The sequence below is a fragment of the Phlebotomus argentipes genome, unplaced genomic scaffold (assembly GCF_947086385.1).
Source record: "Phlebotomus argentipes unplaced genomic scaffold, Phlebotomus argentipes genome assembly contig_5, whole genome shotgun sequence".
Classification (NCBI taxonomy): domain Eukaryota; kingdom Metazoa; phylum Arthropoda; class Insecta; order Diptera; family Psychodidae; genus Phlebotomus; species Phlebotomus argentipes.
The window spans coordinates 6,476,169-6,496,198 of record NW_026776165.1 but is presented as its reverse complement, the minus strand read 5'-3'; the positions used below and the strand labels follow the sequence as shown (position 1 = coordinate 6,496,198).

Below are 20,030 nucleotides of genomic sequence, written 5' to 3'. Positions count from 1 at the left end.
CACATAAACTTTTCAAATACCAACACTTGAAATATCATACAATTGCATGAATTCTTGGCGGTAATAACTCACGGACGAGACACGCCATGTGATTTCAATAGATGTCTGAACTTCGGTAAAAGGATTGAAAGAGGAAAGGAGAGACAGAAATTTCCACGAATGATTTCCCAAGAATCAAATTGCTAATTTCACTATGGCAAAACTGTCTATCAATATATCTGATAAAACTTTTAATTACTAACACTTGCAATTGTAATGTGGAACATTGTACGAAAACGGAAGAAAAGTATTTAATGGGCGGAGCTTCTGAATGGGCGTGTCTTTGCTTCTTTTCGTCAAGTTTTTTTTAAGAGATCACAGGCAATAGGAAAAGTATAGCGCCAGAAAATACACCATGCAAATATTAAGCAATGTATATCGAGTAAATAAAGTTGAACTAGCGATAATTCACTTGCAGATGCGTCCAGACGACTCCACCTCAGACGACAGCTCCCAAACCCTCCAGAATACCGTAACTACCCAATTATCTCAATCTAGTCTCTATCCCTCTGATCCTGCTGCCTCGAATGTAGGTCTGAGGCGCCTCCACTCCTACCCCAGTGGCTCAGATACGGACACAAGTCCACCACAGCCGAGGCCCGTGGGAAAGCCGCCCGTGCCGGAGCGCAACGCGGAGCTCCTGTCGAAGGTGAGCGCCAAGCGCATTCCGCCGCCACCGCCGCCCAGGACCAGCTCCCGCAGCCCTCTGGCCAGTCCCACCAGTCCCAATCTGCCGCTGCGCTCAGCGTCCGTGGACGTCGAGCCGCAGCACGACTTGAGCGGCGCCAACTCCACCAGCAGCAACGATTCGGTGAATTCGCAGGACCAGATGCAGCGCCAGATGGCCCTGGAGCTGCGCCATCAGGAGCTGCTGAAGAAGCAGAAGCTGCTGCAGGAGCAGTACGCCAGGCTGCAGCAGATGAGCAAGAACAGCATCGCACTGCCGCCGAACGCCAATGCCAGCGCCGAGGCGCAGCTCAAGAAGACCGGCAGTGAGTCGAATCTGCCGCAGAAGATGGGTCTCAACATGGCCATCACGGGATCCATGAAGAATCTCCACAGTGAGGCGTTCGTGGAGGTCGCGAAGGTGACGAACAACGGCGGGCCGAACACCGGCTCCACCACTAGCAAAGTGTACGAAACGGAGATCCTATAACAAAACGGGAAGAGGTGGAGTGAAACTGATATCGATGCCACACTGTAATGATCAACACTCCTCGGGGATGTGTCGCTTCCGCCAGAAGACGATCTTGTGTTCCCAAATTACTGCACTCCACGTGTGTGTGTGTGTTTGCAACAATTGCATGTCTCTTGTGTTGTTCCTCGGGATTCTGTCCATCGGAGAGTGACACATCCCTGAACATCCCTTCAGTCCACTAATCCCTGTGTCCATTAGCCACACTTATCGAGCATGAATTAGACATAGGTCAATAAGTAACGTATGTCATGTGGAAATATTAAAGTCTCTTCCTCGCGGAAACTCATCACTGTCACAACTCAATCGATTCCGTGAACGATTTGTGCAGAGGCAATTTAATAAGAATATGAATGTAAACTTAACGCAAAATCTAGGGAATTTCATCAAATATAAAACTAAAATATAACACATAATTGTCACACATTTATCCATCTTATACACGAAACCACGGAGAGGAAATAGAAACATTTTACAGAATGGCAGTGCTGTGGTGAAGAGAAGAGTGGATACTGGCGGATATCTAGCGAATGAATGATGCGATAGTCAAAGAATTACAGTAGTTGATTGATAGTTGATTAGCTCCACCACCAGTTTGTGCCAATCTTTTTAATATTTTTGCAATATATATATATTTATTATGACACAAAAGAAAAGTAAGTACACCAAAAAAATTATAAATTTACACTCATCCAAATTGAATAGCGAAAATATTAAGTCCTTCAATGTTCAGCTCACCTTCATATTTTTCTAAATCTTACCGACAAGTCCAACAATTTTTGGCCCCTTTTCGGAAGAGCGAAAATGAGAAAATTCAGCGCAATTTTTACACTAACAACAACATTTGAATTAACACAAAATATCATATAGCTGTAGATAAATTTATTCGTTCAACATTGAAATCTCACGATATTGCCATACAATGTTATTCAATTAAAATGATATGCATACATCGAATATATAGAGACAAGAGCTAGATGGTTGTCACCAATAGTTTGCATTCGAGTCCCTTCATTTATCATCATAATATCTATCGTAATGTCATAAGGCATATTTCAATGGGTGAATCAAATGGCAAAAAGTCATGCCCTAAAGTTGTGTATAGAGAGAATGTAATACTCTTAAGCCCAGTGTCTAAGGAGGAAAGCCAAAAAAGTATTATTGGAAAACACCAAGTACAGTATATATGGAATTATATACATAAAATAGAGGAAAAAAGCATAATATCTGATATATAATAAATATTGATAACAGATGAATGAAAAATGTTCAATTGAGAGTCTCTTTTTTGTTTGTTCAGCCAATTTTATTTAGTAGATCATTAAATATTTATATTTCTTGTATTTAATGGCATAAACTTGCAGAATTTATTTCGAATGTATCTAGTTGTAGTGTACATATAATTTAACACAACTAAAGTCTCTCAATAGGAAGGTCTAAAAGAGGAAAGAGAAGACTCTCGTTAGTCATTGAAGGTTTGTGCTAAGTTTAATAAGTAAGACAACCCTATAATGAATTAAGAAATAAATAAAAACAAAATTGTGGATATTCAAGTTGTTAAGATGCTGAAGATGGTTAATGAAAAAAGAAATATAATGCGACAGAGGAAAGCTCGAAAAGAGTGGTTACAATGTGTTAAATAATTGAAAAAAAGGATGATAAATTGTATAAATTATTTTTATTGCAATGATATTCGTGGATGAGAGGAATTTATGTGAATTTTTCTGATAACTTGCGACAAGTAAGGAAAAAGAGTCTAAATTTTGAGAAGATTTGCACAAAATGAGCATCTTGAATTGATTCATAGTGATTTTTTCGGTTCTCTTTTGCTCACATCAAATTTATATATTGAAAAATTCTTATTGCAAACTTATACTTAATCCTCTTGTGGAGAATATGACACTGACTTAATGCACGAACTTGTGAAGAATGATACGTTTTTTTCCAATTGGAGAAAATACATGAGGAAAAAAAGTGACGATATTATTAATAAACATTTACAATTTAAAGAAAATTCTCACTGTTTTTTTTTCTTTCATTGCAACAATTTCCCTTTTTTCAGCATCAATTAGAGTTTTTCGCAGAAGAAATTACGACGGAATCATACTTGAATCACTCTGATTGATTTACAATTCTCACGGATTAAAGGTCATCTGAGTGACGAGCCTCAACTAACGGTCAGCAATTATCTGCAATAACTATGCAAATAGAGCCAAATCGCAATATATTCTGATTCTGAACAAACTATCTTGTAGTCTCAGAGAAAGTGACTTACAGTCGTTCAGTGCTGTTGAGCAGTTCCTGTGATTTACCTTGACTGCCCAGAGAATGTAATTTGCCATGAAAAATAGTTCTCTTGATATTCTATTTTCTCGCATCCAAAGGCGGACAGTGTGTTTACATCGTTTTACATTGAATTCTGTCGCATTAGATTTTCTCAGGGAAACACAACGAGTTCAGTATTGATCAGCAGCGCGAATTGCGCGAATTGAAGTGAAAATGCAACGATTGTTGGCAATTTTCGTAATATTATCGGTGATATGGCGGTGTATTGAGAGCTTAAATTGTAAATCCCTGGAAGAAAATGTTCCAGTGTCGATTGGAATTATGTTAGGAGCGACAGAAAGTGATTCCAATGCAAAATGTCGAAAGGATATCAGTGAAATTCTCAATGGAATAGCTGAAAGACAACTTTGGGCTCTTCAAAGTAAGTCAGAATAAATAAATAAACTTTTGGTCCTTAAAACTTTCAGTTCGTCTATTAATCCGCCAAAATTGAGTCAAACGTGCAATAAATTCCACCTAAATCACCTGAAAGTTATATCAAATAATTGTAATAGAGCATGAATATGAATTGAGGTAGATTTGGTAAATTATTGCATCCGTTGCAGTCTTGGATGCTTCTGGGAATCGACAGAATCCCTTTGTCTGGGGAGAGAATCTCTGGCTGGGCTCCAAAGAAGCCTGCCTAGCGTCCAACAATCCTCCGTCTGTGATCGTGAGCGAGAAGACTGTGAGACTGAAGGAATTGCTGAAGATCACTTCGCCAATTGCAGTGGACTACCGAATCCTCAGTGGCAATGTCGAAGCGCCCCAGCAGAAGCAAATGTCCATCCTGTTCAGTGATTCCTCGGAATTCCAGCTGGGCATTTGCCTGCCAAAGTCCTGCACACTGCCCGAGACGCTGAAGCTCGCGCAGCAATTCTTTCGAGCGGGAAATGTGAGCAATTTCTTCGATATCTCGGTCACCTTCGATCGAGTCAGGGACTTCAACGATGCCAGTTTGTGGGAAAACACGAGTTTCAGAGCAGCTGCGGTGATTTTTCTCGCTGTGGCACTCGTCACATTCTTGGCGCGCCACAGTGAGGAATTCTCCGGTGGAAATCTGTCTCGCTTCATTTCCTGCTTCCATTTTACCTCCAATTTCACTGCCACGATGTCAACTGACGTCCATCCGGGCTCTGTATCGTCTGTGGCCGGCCTGAAGACGATCTCGTGCCTCTGGATCATTGGAATGCACGTAATGTACTTCAATATCATCACGCTCAGGATTCCACTGGACAGCGCCAAGTTCGACAACATCGCCTACTTCCTGCTCTTCCGATCCGTGCTCGCCGTGGACATTTTCTTCATGATCTCCGGACTTCTTATGGCATACAATTTCCTCCGTCGCGACACTCTGCATCGACAGATCCAGGAAAACAGCTTAGCCGACAATGCGAAGCTCCTCGTGCGCTTCATTCTGCATCGCTACTTGCGTCTGGCGCCAGTCATTCTTATCTCTTCCATCCTCTCGCGGATGGTCTTCCTCTATCTCGACTCCGTGAACGCGCTGCCCATGGGATTCTGTCCAGGAGTCGAGTGCAAATAGTGAGTAAATTATAATTCAATGATTTGACTTGCGGAATAGTGTGGCAGCCTCTTAACAAATCCTCTTTCCCACTCCACTTTCAGTTGGTATCGCAATATGCTGTTCGTACAGAACTTCTACCCCATCCAAGACATGTGCAATCGCTGGAGCTGGCATTTGGCATGTGATATGCAGCTCTATGGCATATTCATGCTAATCCTCTTCATTCAGGCCAAATATCCCCAGCGCGGTCGCTTCCTGCTGGCTCTCGTCACCACTGGCGGTGTGCTGTTGACGTTCATCCTCTGCCTGTACCACAAATTCCAACTATCGTAAGGGGAAATTCAATGTCAATCACTAATTTGTATATCATCATCCTTTTTCCACTTCCTCTGCAGCGTTCTCGGGGTGTTCGAAGCCATCGACACGGTGTACACGCCGCTCTGGTACCGCATCTTCGCCTACGGCGTGGGTATCTTCGCCGCTATGATCATCACAGCGGCCCAGGAGGTGAAGATGCCTGTCTTCAGCTCGCGTTCGGTCAGGATTTACGTGGGCAGCTCGCTGATATTCCTCGTCACGCAAGTTCTGAGCGACGCGGCCTCGCGAAGTGTCTTCTATGTGGCTTTCTTGTGGTCTGTGGGACGTTTCCTGCTAGCCGTCTTCATGGCATCCTACCTGTGTCTGGCGCACTGGGGTTATCTGCTGTCCTTCGCTAAATTCGCCTCCAGCAAGTTCTGCACGCGGATGAACAAGCTCTCCTACACAATGTACATGTTTCACAGTGTCTTCGCAAGATTTGCCTTTGGCGGACGACTTCCTCCCTCAGAACTCTCCTATCCAATGATTGTAAGCATAAGGCGAGGGAGATAATGCACCTCTTCTCATTATTCACTTTATTACAGATCGTCAGTTACTTCGGAATATTGATAATAACTTATGGTTTCTCAATCTTGTGCACGACCTTCATAGAAGTGCCTTTCCAGAGGATTTCGGAGGAATTTTTGATGAAACCATTGTGGCCAAAACCAGCCAATAACGTGAAAAATCAGAAGGAAATGAAATAAATTAATTTATTGTGGGATTGAAAGTGATTTAAATATCAATTGTTGCCTGGTTTGAATTCGCTGCTGGCATGCCAGTTGGCAAGCGAGTGAAATGTCATCGCTTTGTTGACATCATCGCGGCTGAAAAAAAGCAAACAGCGGATCAGTGATGTGAAAAACGGGAAATAGCTGGAAACTCTGTGATCCCAAGAGAGTGATTTCCATCCCAATTGCCACGTGGACAGTTCAGTGATTCCGGGAGTGTGAAGAGTGCTCGTGGCGTGTGAAATTGCAATGATTCCGGGAGTGTTTTGAGTTGTTTTCCGGCCAACTAGATCGCGTGGCTGTTCCGGGCAACTGAATGGACTGAGAGAGTACGAGCAGAATCACGGGATGCTGCGATCCGTGCTGGTGGCTTTGTTTGTGTGGGACCTAACGTCACTGTGCCGCGCCGGCGGAGTGCTGCCGGTGGCGGAGTTGCGGCGCGACAGACGCGCCGTAATCGCCGGGCCGCGGCGCCTCATTGACGAGGTGGCGTGTCCGGAGGTCAGCAAGATGTGCAGCAATTTGCGCTCCGGCGCGGACGACCTGTTCGTGCTGGAGTGCATCCAATCGTTCACACCGGAGCAGCTGGAGTCGCTGTCGGAGACGTGCAAGCACACCATTTGGGAGCACACGTCCGACATCATGCGCGACGAGAACGTGCGCCGGCTCACGGTGAAGACGTGCGGCCAGGAGGAGGTAGACAAGCTGGACTGCAAGGTGACTGAGGAGATTGGCCACTTCCTGGCCTGCGTCCTGGATCGACGCGAGGACGTGGCCAGCAAGGAGTGCCGCAGCTTTATCCAACGTCTCGAGTGGGTGGCATTCTCTGACTTCCGCCTCATCGGGCCGTTCATGCACGACTGCGAGAAGGATATCGTGCAGCTGGGCTGCGGCCGCGTGCAGCTAGACCGAACGAAGCTGTCCCAGGGCGAGACGCTCGCCTGCCTGCAGTCGCAGCTGGACAAGCTGAACAACAAGTGCCGCAAAGGCGTGTTCCACCTGTCTGAGATGCAATCGGACAACATGAAGTTCGATCGGCAGCTCTTCCTCGCCTGCGTCACGGACTCCGAGCGCTTCTGTCCGCAGGGCAGGCCGGGCTCTGGCGCGGTGTACAAGTGTCTGATTCGGCACGTGAACCACGCCAGCATGTCGCAGCGCTGCCAAGAACAGCTCACGCGGCGAGAGAAACTCATCGCGCACGACTACAAGGTGAGCCGCGGTCTGGCCAGGGCGTGCCGCGACGACATTCGCGTGTATCACTGCCGGCGCGGCGTGAGTGACGACAAGGAGGTACGCCTGGCGCAGATCTTGCTCTGTCTGGAGGCGGCGCAGAAGAACAGCTCCAAGATCACGCCCGAGTGTCTCGCCGAGATGACGGACCACCGCAAACTGCTCATGGAGGACTACAAGCTGTCGCCGGAGATCCTGGCCGGCTGCCAGGAGGACATCGCCAAGTTCTGCGGCAACATCGACTCGGGCAGCAAGACCATCCACTGCCTCATGGACCACGCCAGGCCCAAGCGCAAGAAGGAGCGGCGCGTGTCGCCCACGTGCGAGCGCGCCGTGGAGCAGCTGGTGAAGGTGGCCGACGTGGGCGAGGACTGGCGCGTGGACCCAGTGCTGCGGGACGCTTGCAAGCCCGTGGTAGACGTGGCGTGCCGCGACACGGAGGGCGGCGACGCCAGGGTGATGTCCTGCCTGATGGAGAAGCTCTCCACCAGCTTCATGACGCAGGACTGCGAGGCGGCGCTGCTGCAGATCCAGTACTTCGTGGCCAGGGACTTCAAGCTCGATCCGCAACTCTACCGGCACTGCAAGGAGGACGCCGTGCGACTGTGCCACGCCAAGAAGGCCTGGGCGGATGTGACGTCTGAGCAGATGGACCCCGAGAGGGGCCCACTCGTGCTGCCCTGTCTGCACCGCTACGCCTACCACGCATCGCCGGACATGCACCTCCGCCCCGAGTGCTTCCACGAGGTGAAACGCGTCATGCGTCAGCGCGCCATCGCCGTGGATCTCATTCCGGAGGTGGAGGACGAGTGCCTGGACGACCTGACCAGGTTGTGCCACGACAAGACGGGCAAAGGTGAGATCGATGAGCTGAAGCAGCAATTCCAGTGGGCGCCATCGTGAAGACGTGGAGAGAAAGGAGGAAGAGAGCGATTTGCGTTATCGCGAAATTGTCAGTGTTGGCACAAGTGTTACGTTTCAAGCTAAAGCAATCATTTTCATTGATTGCTGGCTTGTTTTAATCAACACTTCCTCACTTTGTACTCTTCACTGTAGAAAAGTGATTCTTGAGCAGTCGATTTGTTTTCGATTGACGCACACAATTGTGCAAAAATGATCAATTTTGTGTGTCGAAAGGAAAAGACATTTTAATAAGTGTCTCCGTTGGTCTTTTGTGGGATTTGCCTTACAATTATTGTCGATGATTCTAGCTATGAAATGACTTAATTAACGTTGATTTTAAAACCAATGGTCTTCGATTGAGGCATTGTATGTTAATCTTGCTGTTTTGTTTCCAGGCGAGGAGATGCAATGTCTGCAGGATAATTTGGAGAAGCTGGACAGCAAGTGTTTGCTGGCGGTGGAGAAGTTCACGGAGGAGGAGGCAGGTCACGTGGAGCTGAATTCGGTGATCATGATGGCGTGTCGCGGCGCCATGGAGCACTACTGTGACGCGGTGCTGAAGAGTGGCACGGACGAGGGTGAGATGATGGAGTGTCTGATCTCGCACAAGAACGATCCGGGCATGCGAGAGGATCTGAAGTGTCGTGCCGCTGTGGAACACTTCCAGATCATCTCGCTGAAGAACTATCACTTCACGTTCAAGTTCAAGGAGGCGTGCAAGACGTACGTGACGCGCTTCTGTCCGGCCAGCAATACGAAGTACGAAGTCGTGGCGTGTCTGAGCGAGAGGATGAGGAATGACACGCTGAAGGGACAGCGACACACAATTCCGAAGGAGTGCAGACAGCAAGTGCGCAGCCAATTGTATCAGCAACGTGAGAATATTGACTACGATCCGCGCCTGAAGAGCGTCTGCCGGGAGGAAATTGACCATCTGTGCTACGAAGTGCCCAATGCGGGCGGTCAGGTGAATAGAGGCCGAAATGCAAGTTCACGTTCACTGCTTTATATGTCCACACTTCTCCAGTGAACACAGAGATTGCTAAAGGAATCCAATTAGAGAGTGTATTGCTTGATTCCACTGGCTTTTCTAGTTCTCTGGATTGATCATGTGTGTCTTGACGATTGTGCTAACATGCGTGTGTTTGTTGCAGATTCTGGAGTGTCTGCAGAGGAATACGGAGAAGCTGAGTCCGCCGTGCAGACACGCCTTGTTTAGCGTGCGTCGCTCAGAGTTGATGGACAGTGCCACAGATTACACCCTGATCAACGCGTGCAGAGAGATGCTGCAGCAGTTCTGTCCGCGCGTGGAACAATCCAATGCGCTGCAGTGCCTGAAAGTGCACAGAGAGGAGCCAATGTTCGACCAGAAGTGTCACTATGTCGTGGTGAATCGCATGATCGAGCAGAATCTCGACTATCGCTTCAATCCGCAGCTGCAAGACGCGTGCCGCCAGAACATTGCCAACTACTGCACGGACATCGTGGCGTCGGCGAAGAAGAATGAGGAACTGAACGGGAAGGTGGTGAATTGCCTGAAGGCGAAGTTTCGCGAGGGCAAACTCACGCACGAGTGCAAGAACCAGATGACGCTGGTGCTGCGCGAACAGGCGCTGAACTACAAGTTGAATCCACTGCTGCAGAATCTCTGTCGCAAGGAGATTCAGGTGCTGTGCCGGCCGACAGATGAGATTGAGGATCACGGGCGCGTGGAGGATTGCCTGAAGGAGGCCTTCCTCCGGCAGCAGATCATCACGAAGGAGTGCAAGATCGAAGTGGCGACGCTGATCCAGGAGGCCAAGGCGGACATTCATGTGGATCCGCTGCTGCAGCAAGCGTGCACGTCGGATCTACTGCGCTACTGTTCGGACGTCATGAGCGGCGACGGAAGACGTGAGTAAATTGAGGAATCAAATTTCATTGCTTCAATATTTCTTTTCCAAGAAACTCAAAGAACTCAAAATGCCGCTCTAATGGCTTGAATCTTGCAGAATTGCGGTGTCTGCAGACGATCTTGTCGGATCAGTCGAAGGCGCTGGAGGAGAATTGCCGGCAGAAGCTGCTTCAGCGCGTGGAGATGTTCAAGAATGCCGCTCCACTCGTGGCAGCGCCGGAGAATCTATCAGACTTGTACACTCAGGTGTCGTCATCGCCAGCGAAGAAGTTCTTCTTCATAGCTTTCCTCACCTTTGTGGGCTTCATCTTCATCTTCGGGCTGTTCTGCGGCCGCGCCACGAGGCGCACCATTGCCATGAAGAACAAGTGAGAATTTATAAATGGTGGAATATCAAGTTTTTGGATACATTTTGTGATTATTTTCTTTCTCGATTATGGCAAGAATTGTGGGTTAATTTATCTTATAATTGACAAAAAAAAATCTACCCCAAAATATTTGCTATAAAAAGGCCATGATAGGAAACGAGAAACACTTGTTGAAGCTTCCTCAGGAAATAAAAATAGGATCATTGTCGATTTGCCGAATTCCTTTATCAATTTGTTCTGTATAAAACATCATGAAGGATATTTTTCTTTAGTTGTACACTTTCCATCATGGCGAATTTCCTCAAAGTAAATCGAACTTATAGACTTTCTGAATGTACTTTTTTGACTCTCCTTGCGCAAAAATAATCTCTAGACATTTTTCTTTTCGAAATTGTTTGTATTTTATAGGAAGAAAAAGATGAATAAAATATGATTGTTTGACAAAGTAATAAAATGCGTTTATTCATCACTTAGATCACATGAGATTAGATGTGTTGCTTCAGGTACTCGTTAATTAAAATTGAACCTGTCACGTGAACATTGAGCGAAGCCAGATGTCCAATCTGTTGAATCTCCACGACAATGTCCAGACTGGCGATGATGTCAGCCGGAAGGCCTTCCTTTTCGTGGCTGCAAGCAAAAAACAACACATTTAAGGACGAGAAACACAGATTATGGATTTCTAAACTCACCCCAAAATCAAGAGAGATTTCTCCGGGAACTTCACCTCGGCCAGCTTCACACTCCTGGACGTTTGCTCAGCGCCGACAATTGTGTATCCTTGCATCTTCATTTGCGACAGGAACACATTCAGCTGCCACTTCTTCACCTCCTCGAGCGTCAGCCACTTTTCCGCCGACATGCTGAGCGCCAGAAAGTCCTTGTGCTCGACATCGCGCAGCGAATCGATAATCATCTTCTGCACGCCGAAGATCTCACAAGTTCTGGCCAATCCGCCCAGATTAGGATGGTTTTCCACAAGTGATGCACAAACAATCAGTTCAGTCTTCCTGACTTCGGTGGCTTCTTTGGGCGGAAGGATTTTGGTCTGGATGTTGTCGTACGTCTGCTGAACAGCTACACCGCCTGAGGATTGTTTCTCATGCCAAGGGTGGATGACATCCTTGAGATCCTCCTCACCCGAGCAATTTGCCACAATTTCACTCTCTGCCACGCCTGTTATCCTCGGAATGTCTCTGAAAATGTACGTCAGACTGAGGAGATCATCAATGTTGAGTCGATTGAAGCGAAAATCCTGCTCAAGGCGCGCAATGCTCTTCTCTGGATTCCCACTCAAGTGACTGAAGGAGAACTTAATCGTCTCACAGATGATCTTCTCATGTGGCTCAACATCGCGCATGAGTTCACAGATCTTCAGCACGGCGATCTGAGCATAGAGGCGACAAGAGAAGTTCTGACCCATTGTCCACGGATAAATAGCGGTGAAGCACTGCCTGCTCACTGCCGAGAACTTTATCCGCCTGCAGTACAAGTACAGAATGCAGAAGATGCTCTGCGCCGAGTGCATCTTGAGATCCTGCGGCGCCTTCAGCATCGCGATCAGTCTGTCAATGTCTTCAGTTGGAATGGCACAGGCGACAATCAGCTCCAGAATGTAGAGAATGCTCGGCTGGTTGGATTCATTGAGGAGAAAGACAAGAAACTGCGGATGCCAAATCTTTTTCACGCGCACAATCGCTGCGATGGCTTGAATGATGCGCAGCTTGTACAGATGATGATTCGAATTTGGATAGTACATGGCTTTCGACCTGGACAATTCGCCATATTTCGTCACCAGTTTGTCGAGAAGAAGAGCATCTCTTCCCGATTGAATCGCATAATCAATTATTTCCAGCTGCAAATCTCGCAATGGTGAATTTCTCATCAGAAATGATTCCTGGACAGTTTCCCGAGACGCGAGCAATTTCACCAGAAGTGATTCACTGATTTGATCAACTTTTCCAGCGATCGCACGACAAATCTCCAGCGAATTGAGTGTGATGTCATCGAGAAGACGCCACATTGTTTCCTCAAGCGACAAATTCACGGTCGGGAAGGCGAGAATGAAAGCACTGCAGTGCGAAGCGAAGGGAGATTTGCCTGGAAAGAGACAAGCTTAAGTACTTTCTATGGTGAGAAAGCTCAGAAATAATTCTCTTACCTTTATAGGCCATCATTTCCTTGTACGCCACTTCAAGAAGACGCTTCATTTCGTCCTTTTCTTCATCTGACATCTTCATCATGTCCAGAATCTTGAACAGACTCACAGTGGTGCAATATTCCTGGCCACTCTCGAACGCACAGCTGATCTTCGTGAGGATTTCGCGAGAATTCCCTGGTGAGTCATTTATGTGGCTTCTGAACCAATTGAGAATCTCACTCACCACTTCAATGAACAACTTTTCAAAGGTCAGTTGAAAATCCCTGCCAGAAGATAGAGCCGCAGCGTCTCTTGTGAAGTAGTCATCAATGAAGATCTTGCAGAGATCGCCATTCTTTGTGTACAGAGAAGGTTTTGCCTTCAAGATGAGCAAAAGAACGAATCTCTGCTTGTGCGCATGATGCTTAAATCTAAGCAGCAATTCTGTGGCTTTTTCCTCATCGATTTCCACATCCGTTGAGAGTTGCTTCGCCAAGTGCAAGAGATCTCTGTCTGCGAAGCTTTGGGCGTTGTTGAACATCTCAAGAGGATTGCTTTTGAAGGATTCAAGGAGATTTTGAGGCAGAATTGAGGAATCATTCAAGATTTCACTGCAACGCTTAATTATCTCCTCGTCATTTGTCACTTCTGTGATCTTCCGCACAACCATCGCTTGATCATCTTCTGGAGAATCGGTTACTTCATCACTTATCACGCGCTTTACCAACTTGATCAGGAGAAACACGATTTCTCGCTTCATTAGCTGATCAATCTGGAGATTGAAGATGCATTCGATGATCCTCTGAAGAGACTCAATTGCATTAACCTGGGAAATGTCCTTAGTTTCGGTCTCTTCGCCAGTCAAATAGGACAGAATTGAGAACAGAGGAAATGGTTTCCAACTCACAAGAGACATCCTTTCGAGAGCCTCAAGAGAAGTCCTGAAAGCCAGAAGACAAAAGGACTGCACAACTTCTGTATCCTCTTGATAAACAATGTTTTGATTGAGTGCATGAAAAACAGAGTCCAGCAAATATGCGATCTTATAATTTCCCAGCAACTCATGCATTGCCATCAAGTGCTCGAGTGTTGCAATCACGATCTGCTTGTTGTGGTTCTTCATGATCTCCATCAGTAGCAATTTTTGCCAGTTGATATTGAGCTTAGCAATCTTCGGCAGCATTTTCAGCGCCGGAACAATCAAGTGCGTCTGATTTTGCTCCACGGCGTTCAGAATGGCAATAAAGTGCTCTTCACTCTCCGGATACAGATTCTTGATGGCTTCCTTGGTGACATGAAAAGCCTGCTTCCGCGCTGTGAGATCTTGTGAGTCCAAGCCTTCGGAGATCCAGCACCACATGCAACTTTCCCAATTGTACGGAAGGCAATCGTCGACATGCTCGTCATCCTTCGCTTCCGGCATCACTTGTTGCAGCAAGAAAGTGAGGATTTCCAGGTTTCGGAACGGAGGCGTCTGTGAAGCAAATATTTGCAGCCCCATTCATACATTTTCTTCACTCCACTTACCCTCTTATCCAACATGCGCTCTTGGAGACGAGAAATCATGTGATTCTCCTTCGGAAGCACCATGAGAATCCTCTGAAGACTTCGCAAAACGCTGGTTCTGAACTTCTCGTTGTCACTCGCGAAGATCGCGTCGATGATCTTAGCATTTTCGATGTACTCTGCAACGCCGTCGAGATGTTCCTCACTCGCCTTCAGAAGGCATCCGCTCACCAGCATCTCGAAGACGTCCGCCTTCAGCTCCTCTTCCTCCCCAATCAAGTGAAAACAGCTGATTTTCGCCGGAACAACAGACGCAATGACTTTGATGATCGTCAGCAGATGATTACGGCAAATGACGTCGATTTCTTCACATTTCCTCTTAAGGTTGTCGAAGAGCATCTTGTGGAAGTCCCAATCTTCGACAGGGAGTTTTTGAGCAGTCACTGAGCTCCACTCGGCGATCAGGGAGTACGCGTGAACGGACGCCGGCTGAAGGCTCAGCACTTTCCGGAGAAAAACCTCTCGATTCTGCGCAAATTCAATAATCTTTCCCACCACTTCAGGATTCACGAGGCGCGGAATCTCCATGACGCCGAAAAAACGTACAATTAACAGCAAAAAACAAATTATCACGAATTATTAGCACTTTTTTCAAGACTTTTTTCCCTCGCGGTTAGAACACATGAAACACGCACATCGCAATGCCTGAACTTGAACTGACAGAGCGCGTGTCATTTTGCGTTAGGTTGCGTGAAACATTCGAAAGTTTCACGAATCATTGATGACGATTCTGTTATAAAATACAATTTTGATTATTCATAGGATTTCATATGTTTCATGAAATTTCAGGCCTTAATTCATTATGTTTTGAGCAGCTGTTCTGTGAGCAAAACGAAGCCGCGATTGCATGGATTTCGACATAAATTGCAACAGTGTAAGAGTGTCTCACTGACCCAGGATTACCGGCAAAATCACCCCGCCGAGGATGTACATCGAGGAGGAGGAAGAGGACAACGACGAGGAGCTGGACGAGTGGGAGACGCTGCGCACCGTGGAGGATTTCGACTACGGTGAGTTGACAATGGAAGCTTCTCGAATGATCTTTCGAACGTCCGACTCTCTTACAGTGCCCACAAGCTCCGGGGGCGCCTCGACCAGGGAGGCGGGCGGGATGCAGCTGTTGCCATCGAAGCCCTCGACGCCGGTGAGTCTGCTGGTGGAGAGCTTGCTGCAGCAGCTCTGTCACCTACTGGAGAGTGATTCTGTGCGCTCGACGCGGCTGTACAAGTCCATCTGCGAGCAGCTTCAGCAGATGAACCTCATCGACGATACGTGGGAGATGGGAGAGTTCGAGGCCATGCGCAGCCAGTACCAGCGCGCGCTGTTCCAGCTCGTGGCCGTGGCGCGCGGTCCGGATCTGCCGCACTCGCTGCAGTCCGCGTGGCCCGTGGCGTCTGCCAGCCTGGACTGGTCGCGCTACCGCAGGGACTTCGAGGAGCTGTCCTTCATCGCCGGCGGCGGCTTCGGCAAGGTATTCCGCGCGCGCAACCGCCTGGATGGCATTGAGTACGCGGTGAAGAAGGTGCTAATCAAGTCCACGAGCGTGGACAAGGTGCTGTCGCATCTGAAGGAGGTGCGCACCTTCGCCGGGCTCAATCACATCAACATCGTGCCCTACAAAGCGGCCTGGATGGAGCCGCTGATGTCTGGCGAGGACGCCATGGCGAATCCCGAGGACACCGACAGCATGTCCGTGGCGCCAGACGCGTCCTTCGGCGACACAGCCGACGACTCTGTGATATTCGCCGCCAGCAGCAATGCGGCTCTGGAATGGACGAGCTCGCTGCGCATCAGCACGAACCGCACGATCAGCCTGCAGGAGCACCAGCCGCACGTGAACCTGCGCTGGGCAATGCTCTACATCCAGATGTCTCTCTGCCAGCTCACGCTGCGCGAGTGGCTGGACAAGCGCAACGCCAGCGACAACTTCCCCGCCTTCTTCACCCAATTCCTCGCCGAGAGCGTTCAGTCTCACATGCCGTGCCTGCCGGCGGCCCAGAATCCCGAGCGGCGCCTCACGCAAGTGGCGCTGGACATATTCAGTCAGCTGGCCAACGGCCTGCGGTACATCCACGAGTGCAGAATTGTGCATCACGATATCAAGCCTAGTAACGTGTTCGTGGGCGTGAGCAATTGCGAGCGCCTCGTCGTGCAGCTGGGCGACTTCGGGCTGGCATGTCCGCTTGAGGACTCGCACAGGGACGGCGCCATGGGCACGCCGCTCTACGCAGCGCCCGAGCAACTCGACGGCCGCTGCGACCCCAAGAGTGACATCTACAGCCTCGGCGTCATCCTGCTGGAGCTCCTCATTCCCTTCCGCACCGACATGGAGCGCGCGCGCGTCATGGATGACGCCAAGAACGGCCAGCTGCCGTCCAGTCTGTCGCCGCGCTTCGCCACCCTCCTGTCGCGCCTCCTGGGCAAATCGCCCGGCCGGCCTTCGGCCGCGGATCTCTGCGTGGTGGCTGCAGAGTTGCTGGCGGCGCGCGAGGGCGGCACCGCGATTGCGGAACTCGAGCGCCGGTTGAGTGAGAAGGACGAAGAGATCCTCAGTCTCAGGAGTCAGGTGAAGTCTACGGAGCGCTTCCAGCAGATGCAGCTGATGAGCAAGGATCTGGAGATCCGCGAGCTGCAGCTGCGTTATGAGGAGGAGAAGAGGACGCGAGAGGAAGAGATCCGCGTGCTCAAGGAGCGGCTCAACTCCACGACGCTGAAAGACGAGGAGAGCTGAAGTTTAGCGTAGTCATTTTAAGGACATCCGTGTGACAAAGAGCAATGATCTTAAGTATTTTGAATATCAAATATCATCTCGTTAAAAGACAAATCACTGTTTTTCAAACTAAAATACTTCTCTGCTATGATTCGAGCTTCCACCTGATTCGTTTTCCGATTTCCCGCTCACAGAAAAGCCTTTTCTCCCTTCTATCTAGCTTTTATTCTAGCTTTTATCTGCAAATTGAACTCTTTGAGAGTCTTTAGTGATGTTGCACTTCTAATTCCTCACTTTGATCCTGATCTTGTGATCAACCTCCTGAATCTCTGGCCCGCCATCCGCAAAGGTGTCCGACAAGGACGTGAGATCCTCCAGAACTTGAGTGAGATTGAGATTCAGAGTCGATTCTGCTTGATTCGCTGTTACATTTTTCCTGAACATTGCCTTCCTCAGGCTCAAATTCCTGCGCGCGGGCTGCTTTGAGGATACGTTTGTCCTGCACAGCGACAACTTCGAGAACTGCGCCACCATCGAGTCCGTCTTGGGCGCCTTCGTCTTGTACAGAATCACCGAAACGTGCGGATTGATGCCGAGGCTCTGAAAGAAGTCCTCTTTGGCGCTCTCTTCCTTCACTTTGGGCTCCTCGAACTCAAACACGCCGCCTCCCAGCTCTCTCTGGAATCTCTTCAGCACGGCGAGGAGAATCCGGAATCTCTTCACGATCCTGGCGATCTCAATATTCTCCGCTTGTCGCAATTCCAGCGCCGCGTCGCATTCGGCCAGCATCTTGTGGAAGTCCGCGAGATTCTTCGTCTGGATGTGGTTTTCCTCCACTTGGAGCGCGTCCTTGTTCACTTCCAGGTGCGCTTGGAGAACCTTCACCTGCTTCAGGGCCGCTTCCAGACTCTGGGGATCATTCGCCTGGCCAGAGTCCTCAAGAAGAGTGCTCAAAGTGTCCACAATTGACACGCAAAAGGCGTCTGTGTCGATAATCTTCTGTACTTCGCGCTGGAAGATCTTCATCTCGTCACGCCAGTGAACTTCCAGGAGTCGCGAGTGATGACTGCATTCGCTGAAGATGGAGGGAATCAGGGCAGAGTCAAGGCACTCTGAGGAGGCCAGGCAACTCCTCAGGATGGACTTTGCCACTTGATCACTGGAGAAGGCGATGCCTAGGATGCCAATCTGTAGAATTCTGTCCAGAAGCAAGTCAAACTTCTCCGTTTCCTTCTCCAGAAGCTCCTCATCTTCCTCCTGCTTCGCCATTCGGACGGCTTTTCTGAACAGATCGACGGGATTGCCCGCCAATTGCTGGAAAACCTGGCAGACCAGGCGAAGAAGACTGCTGTTCACTGCTTGTTCCAGATGAGTCAGCGCCACTTCCAACAGTTCCGCCTTGAAACGACGATTCAGGTCAGTTTCTCCAGCACAGTCGACGGCGCATTCCTCCTCCAGGGCGATGCACTCCTTCAGCACGCGCTGACAGTGCGCCGTGAGGGCTTTCTTGTCCTTCTCCAGCACCACATTCACGAACGCCAGCGTTTGGCTGATCAGGGAATCGACGACAGCACGGATCTCCTTGCTCCGCACGTGAGCTTCGGCATTCCTCTCGGCCACATTCTGCTCATCCTCTTCATAGGTTGTCAGTGGCTCCAGAAGATCCAGCGCCGTGTCCAGGAATATCACGAAATTAGCATCCTCAATCGCGTCCGGCAGCGCGACATTGTCGGTGATTGAAGCCACGGAACTGCGAATCCTCGCCAGACACCATAAGATTCTGTCCAGGAAGTGCTGCCGCGAGGGCTGCACAAATCACAGATCAGACCAGCCACGAAAGCCTCCAATAATCCACTGATACTCACCGTCAACACAATCCGTTCGCGCTTCTCCGTGGACAAAACACGCTCCAGATTCCGGATGCACACAGTAATCTGGCGAATGCACAGAAAAATCTCCTCCAGGACACTGCTGTTCTTCTCTCCAGCGCAGTCAAACACCATAAACTTGTGCAGATCTCGGAAGAACTTGAGAAACTCCCCAGAAACTCCCTGAAAAGCGACGTTTGATTACAAACAGAAAACAACAGGTGGAAAACACTCACATTTAGCCATTTGATGTCGCTCTCGGACGCACTCTCGAAGCCCTTGTACAGCATCTTCTGCAGATGTGCTATGGAATTGTGAAAATCCATCGTGGAATGGGGAAAATTGGGGGAAATTGCAAATATTGTGCTACCAAGAAACGATTGCGGCGTCGGTAAGTTCAAACTGCGCGTTTGACAATTGGAACTTTGCGTAATGTTTTAGGCTGCGTATATTCCGACCCAATATTTTATAATTCAATCACTTTTCTCATTCGTGAAATTTTCAATACAGCGAAATTTTAGTTTTATGGCTTATGAAGCTCTTGAAGAATCTCTTCAGTAACGAATTTTGCTCTAATTTTTTATGCAGTCTATATTTGGATAAAAAAGGTAAAATGAAAATATAAATAAGACTAAAAAAAATTTTGGTTTCTTCTCTTCTTAATAAAATTTACAAAATGTTGTATCATTCATCCAATACACAATACTTTTATTTTAGATCTTCTTTCAAAAAATCAGCAGCAAATTTCAAAATTGGCAATAAAGCAAACAATATGAAAATAAAATTAAACAGAAGATTGAGAAGTTAAAATCAGTATAAAAAAAAGATTAAGAATATAAAATAAATAAACATTTAAGTCTAGTGAGCCTAGTCGAATCATTTTGATGTAAATTTCAGTTCATTTAGAGACGCTCGACGATGTTAAAAATAAAAAATATATAAATAATTCGGTGATATTCTCGTAATTTGTACAGACAACACTTCCTTGTCACTCAGCTTGAATCCTCCAGCCTTCATACAGCTTTAATCCTGGCCGCGATCTTGCGCCTATCGAATGAGACGATCAAATTACGCTCACCCTCGAGCCTTCGCGGCACCCTCTCGACATTAACCCTCATTTGGAGGCTCTTTATTGCGCTCCGATCGCCGTGAGTGGTGGATTCTTGATTTGCCGAG

At 48.2% G+C, this 20,030-nt stretch overlaps 6 protein-coding genes across 22 annotated transcripts in view; 4 read left to right on the top strand and 2 right to left on the bottom strand.

Annotated features, from left to right (window-relative positions):
• The window catches only part of LOC132256385 (coiled-coil domain-containing protein AGAP005037), a 65,912-nt gene extending 62,664 nt beyond the window's left edge, over nt 1-3,248 (top strand). For 13 of the 16 annotated variants that reach the window (XM_059752756.1, XM_059752767.1, XM_059752757.1 and 10 more), the window contains one exon: nt 458-3,248. In XM_059752756.1, the coding sequence (XP_059608739.1) occupies nt 458-1,195 (738 nt within the window). In that variant the 3' untranslated portion in view covers nt 1,196-3,248. The remainder of the gene's footprint in view (nt 1-457) is intronic. The other 3 variants (XM_059752772.1, XM_059752771.1, XM_059752770.1) reach the window with 2 other exon arrangements.
• Nucleotides 3,249-3,490: 242 nt separating this feature from the next.
• On the top strand, nt 3,491-6,165 carry LOC132265902 (O-acyltransferase like protein-like). Its single transcript, XM_059766696.1, has 5 exons — nt 3,491-3,941; nt 4,126-5,104; nt 5,189-5,416; nt 5,483-5,933; nt 5,990-6,165. The coding sequence occupies exons 1-5, from the start codon at nt 3,734-3,736 to the stop codon at nt 6,149-6,151; spliced, it is 2,028 nt and encodes a 675-aa protein (XP_059622679.1). The 5' UTR covers nt 3,491-3,733; the 3' UTR covers nt 6,152-6,165.
• A 25-nt stretch (nt 6,166-6,190) lies between these two features.
• LOC132265901 (Golgi apparatus protein 1) lies at nt 6,191-10,574 on the top strand. 2 transcript variants are annotated; one of them, XM_059766695.1, is made up of 4 exons: nt 6,191-8,261; nt 8,704-9,275; nt 9,463-10,201; nt 10,300-10,574. In XM_059766695.1, the coding sequence occupies exons 1-4, from the start codon at nt 6,524-6,526 to the stop codon at nt 10,572-10,574; spliced, it is 3,324 nt and encodes a 1,107-aa protein (XP_059622678.1). In that variant the 5' UTR covers nt 6,191-6,523. The 2 variants fall into 2 exon arrangements, with proteins under 2 accessions (XP_059622678.1, XP_059622677.1); XM_059766694.1 differs by having other exon boundaries at nt 8,704-9,293.
• Nucleotides 10,575-11,041: 467 nt separating this feature from the next.
• Nucleotides 11,042-14,958, bottom strand: LOC132265900 (uncharacterized). Its single transcript, XM_059766693.1, has 4 exons — nt 14,238-14,958; nt 12,732-14,184; nt 11,263-12,670; nt 11,042-11,200 (listed from the first exon to the last, which is right to left on the bottom strand). The coding sequence occupies exons 1-4, from the start codon at nt 14,802-14,804 to the stop codon at nt 11,056-11,058; spliced, it is 3,573 nt and encodes a 1,190-aa protein (XP_059622676.1). The 5' UTR covers nt 14,805-14,958; the 3' UTR covers nt 11,042-11,055.
• Nucleotides 14,959-15,069: 111 nt separating this feature from the next.
• Nucleotides 15,070-17,093, top strand: LOC132265934 (eukaryotic translation initiation factor 2-alpha kinase 3-like). The gene is made up of 2 exons (XM_059766733.1): nt 15,070-15,286; nt 15,344-17,093. Exons 1-2 carry the CDS (start codon nt 15,202-15,204, stop codon nt 17,005-17,007), a joined length of 1,749 nt encoding a protein of 582 aa, XP_059622716.1. The 5' UTR covers nt 15,070-15,201; the 3' UTR covers nt 17,008-17,093.
• Nucleotides 17,094-17,199: 106 nt separating this feature from the next.
• LOC132266174 (serendipity locus protein alpha-like) lies at nt 17,200-19,706 on the bottom strand. The gene is made up of 3 exons (XM_059767026.1): nt 19,091-19,706; nt 18,852-19,037; nt 17,200-18,792 (listed from the first exon to the last, which is right to left on the bottom strand). The coding sequence occupies exons 1-3, from the start codon at nt 19,178-19,180 to the stop codon at nt 17,269-17,271; spliced, it is 1,800 nt and encodes a 599-aa protein (XP_059623009.1). The 5' UTR covers nt 19,181-19,706; the 3' UTR covers nt 17,200-17,268.
• Nucleotides 19,707-20,030: the final 324 nt, after the last annotated feature.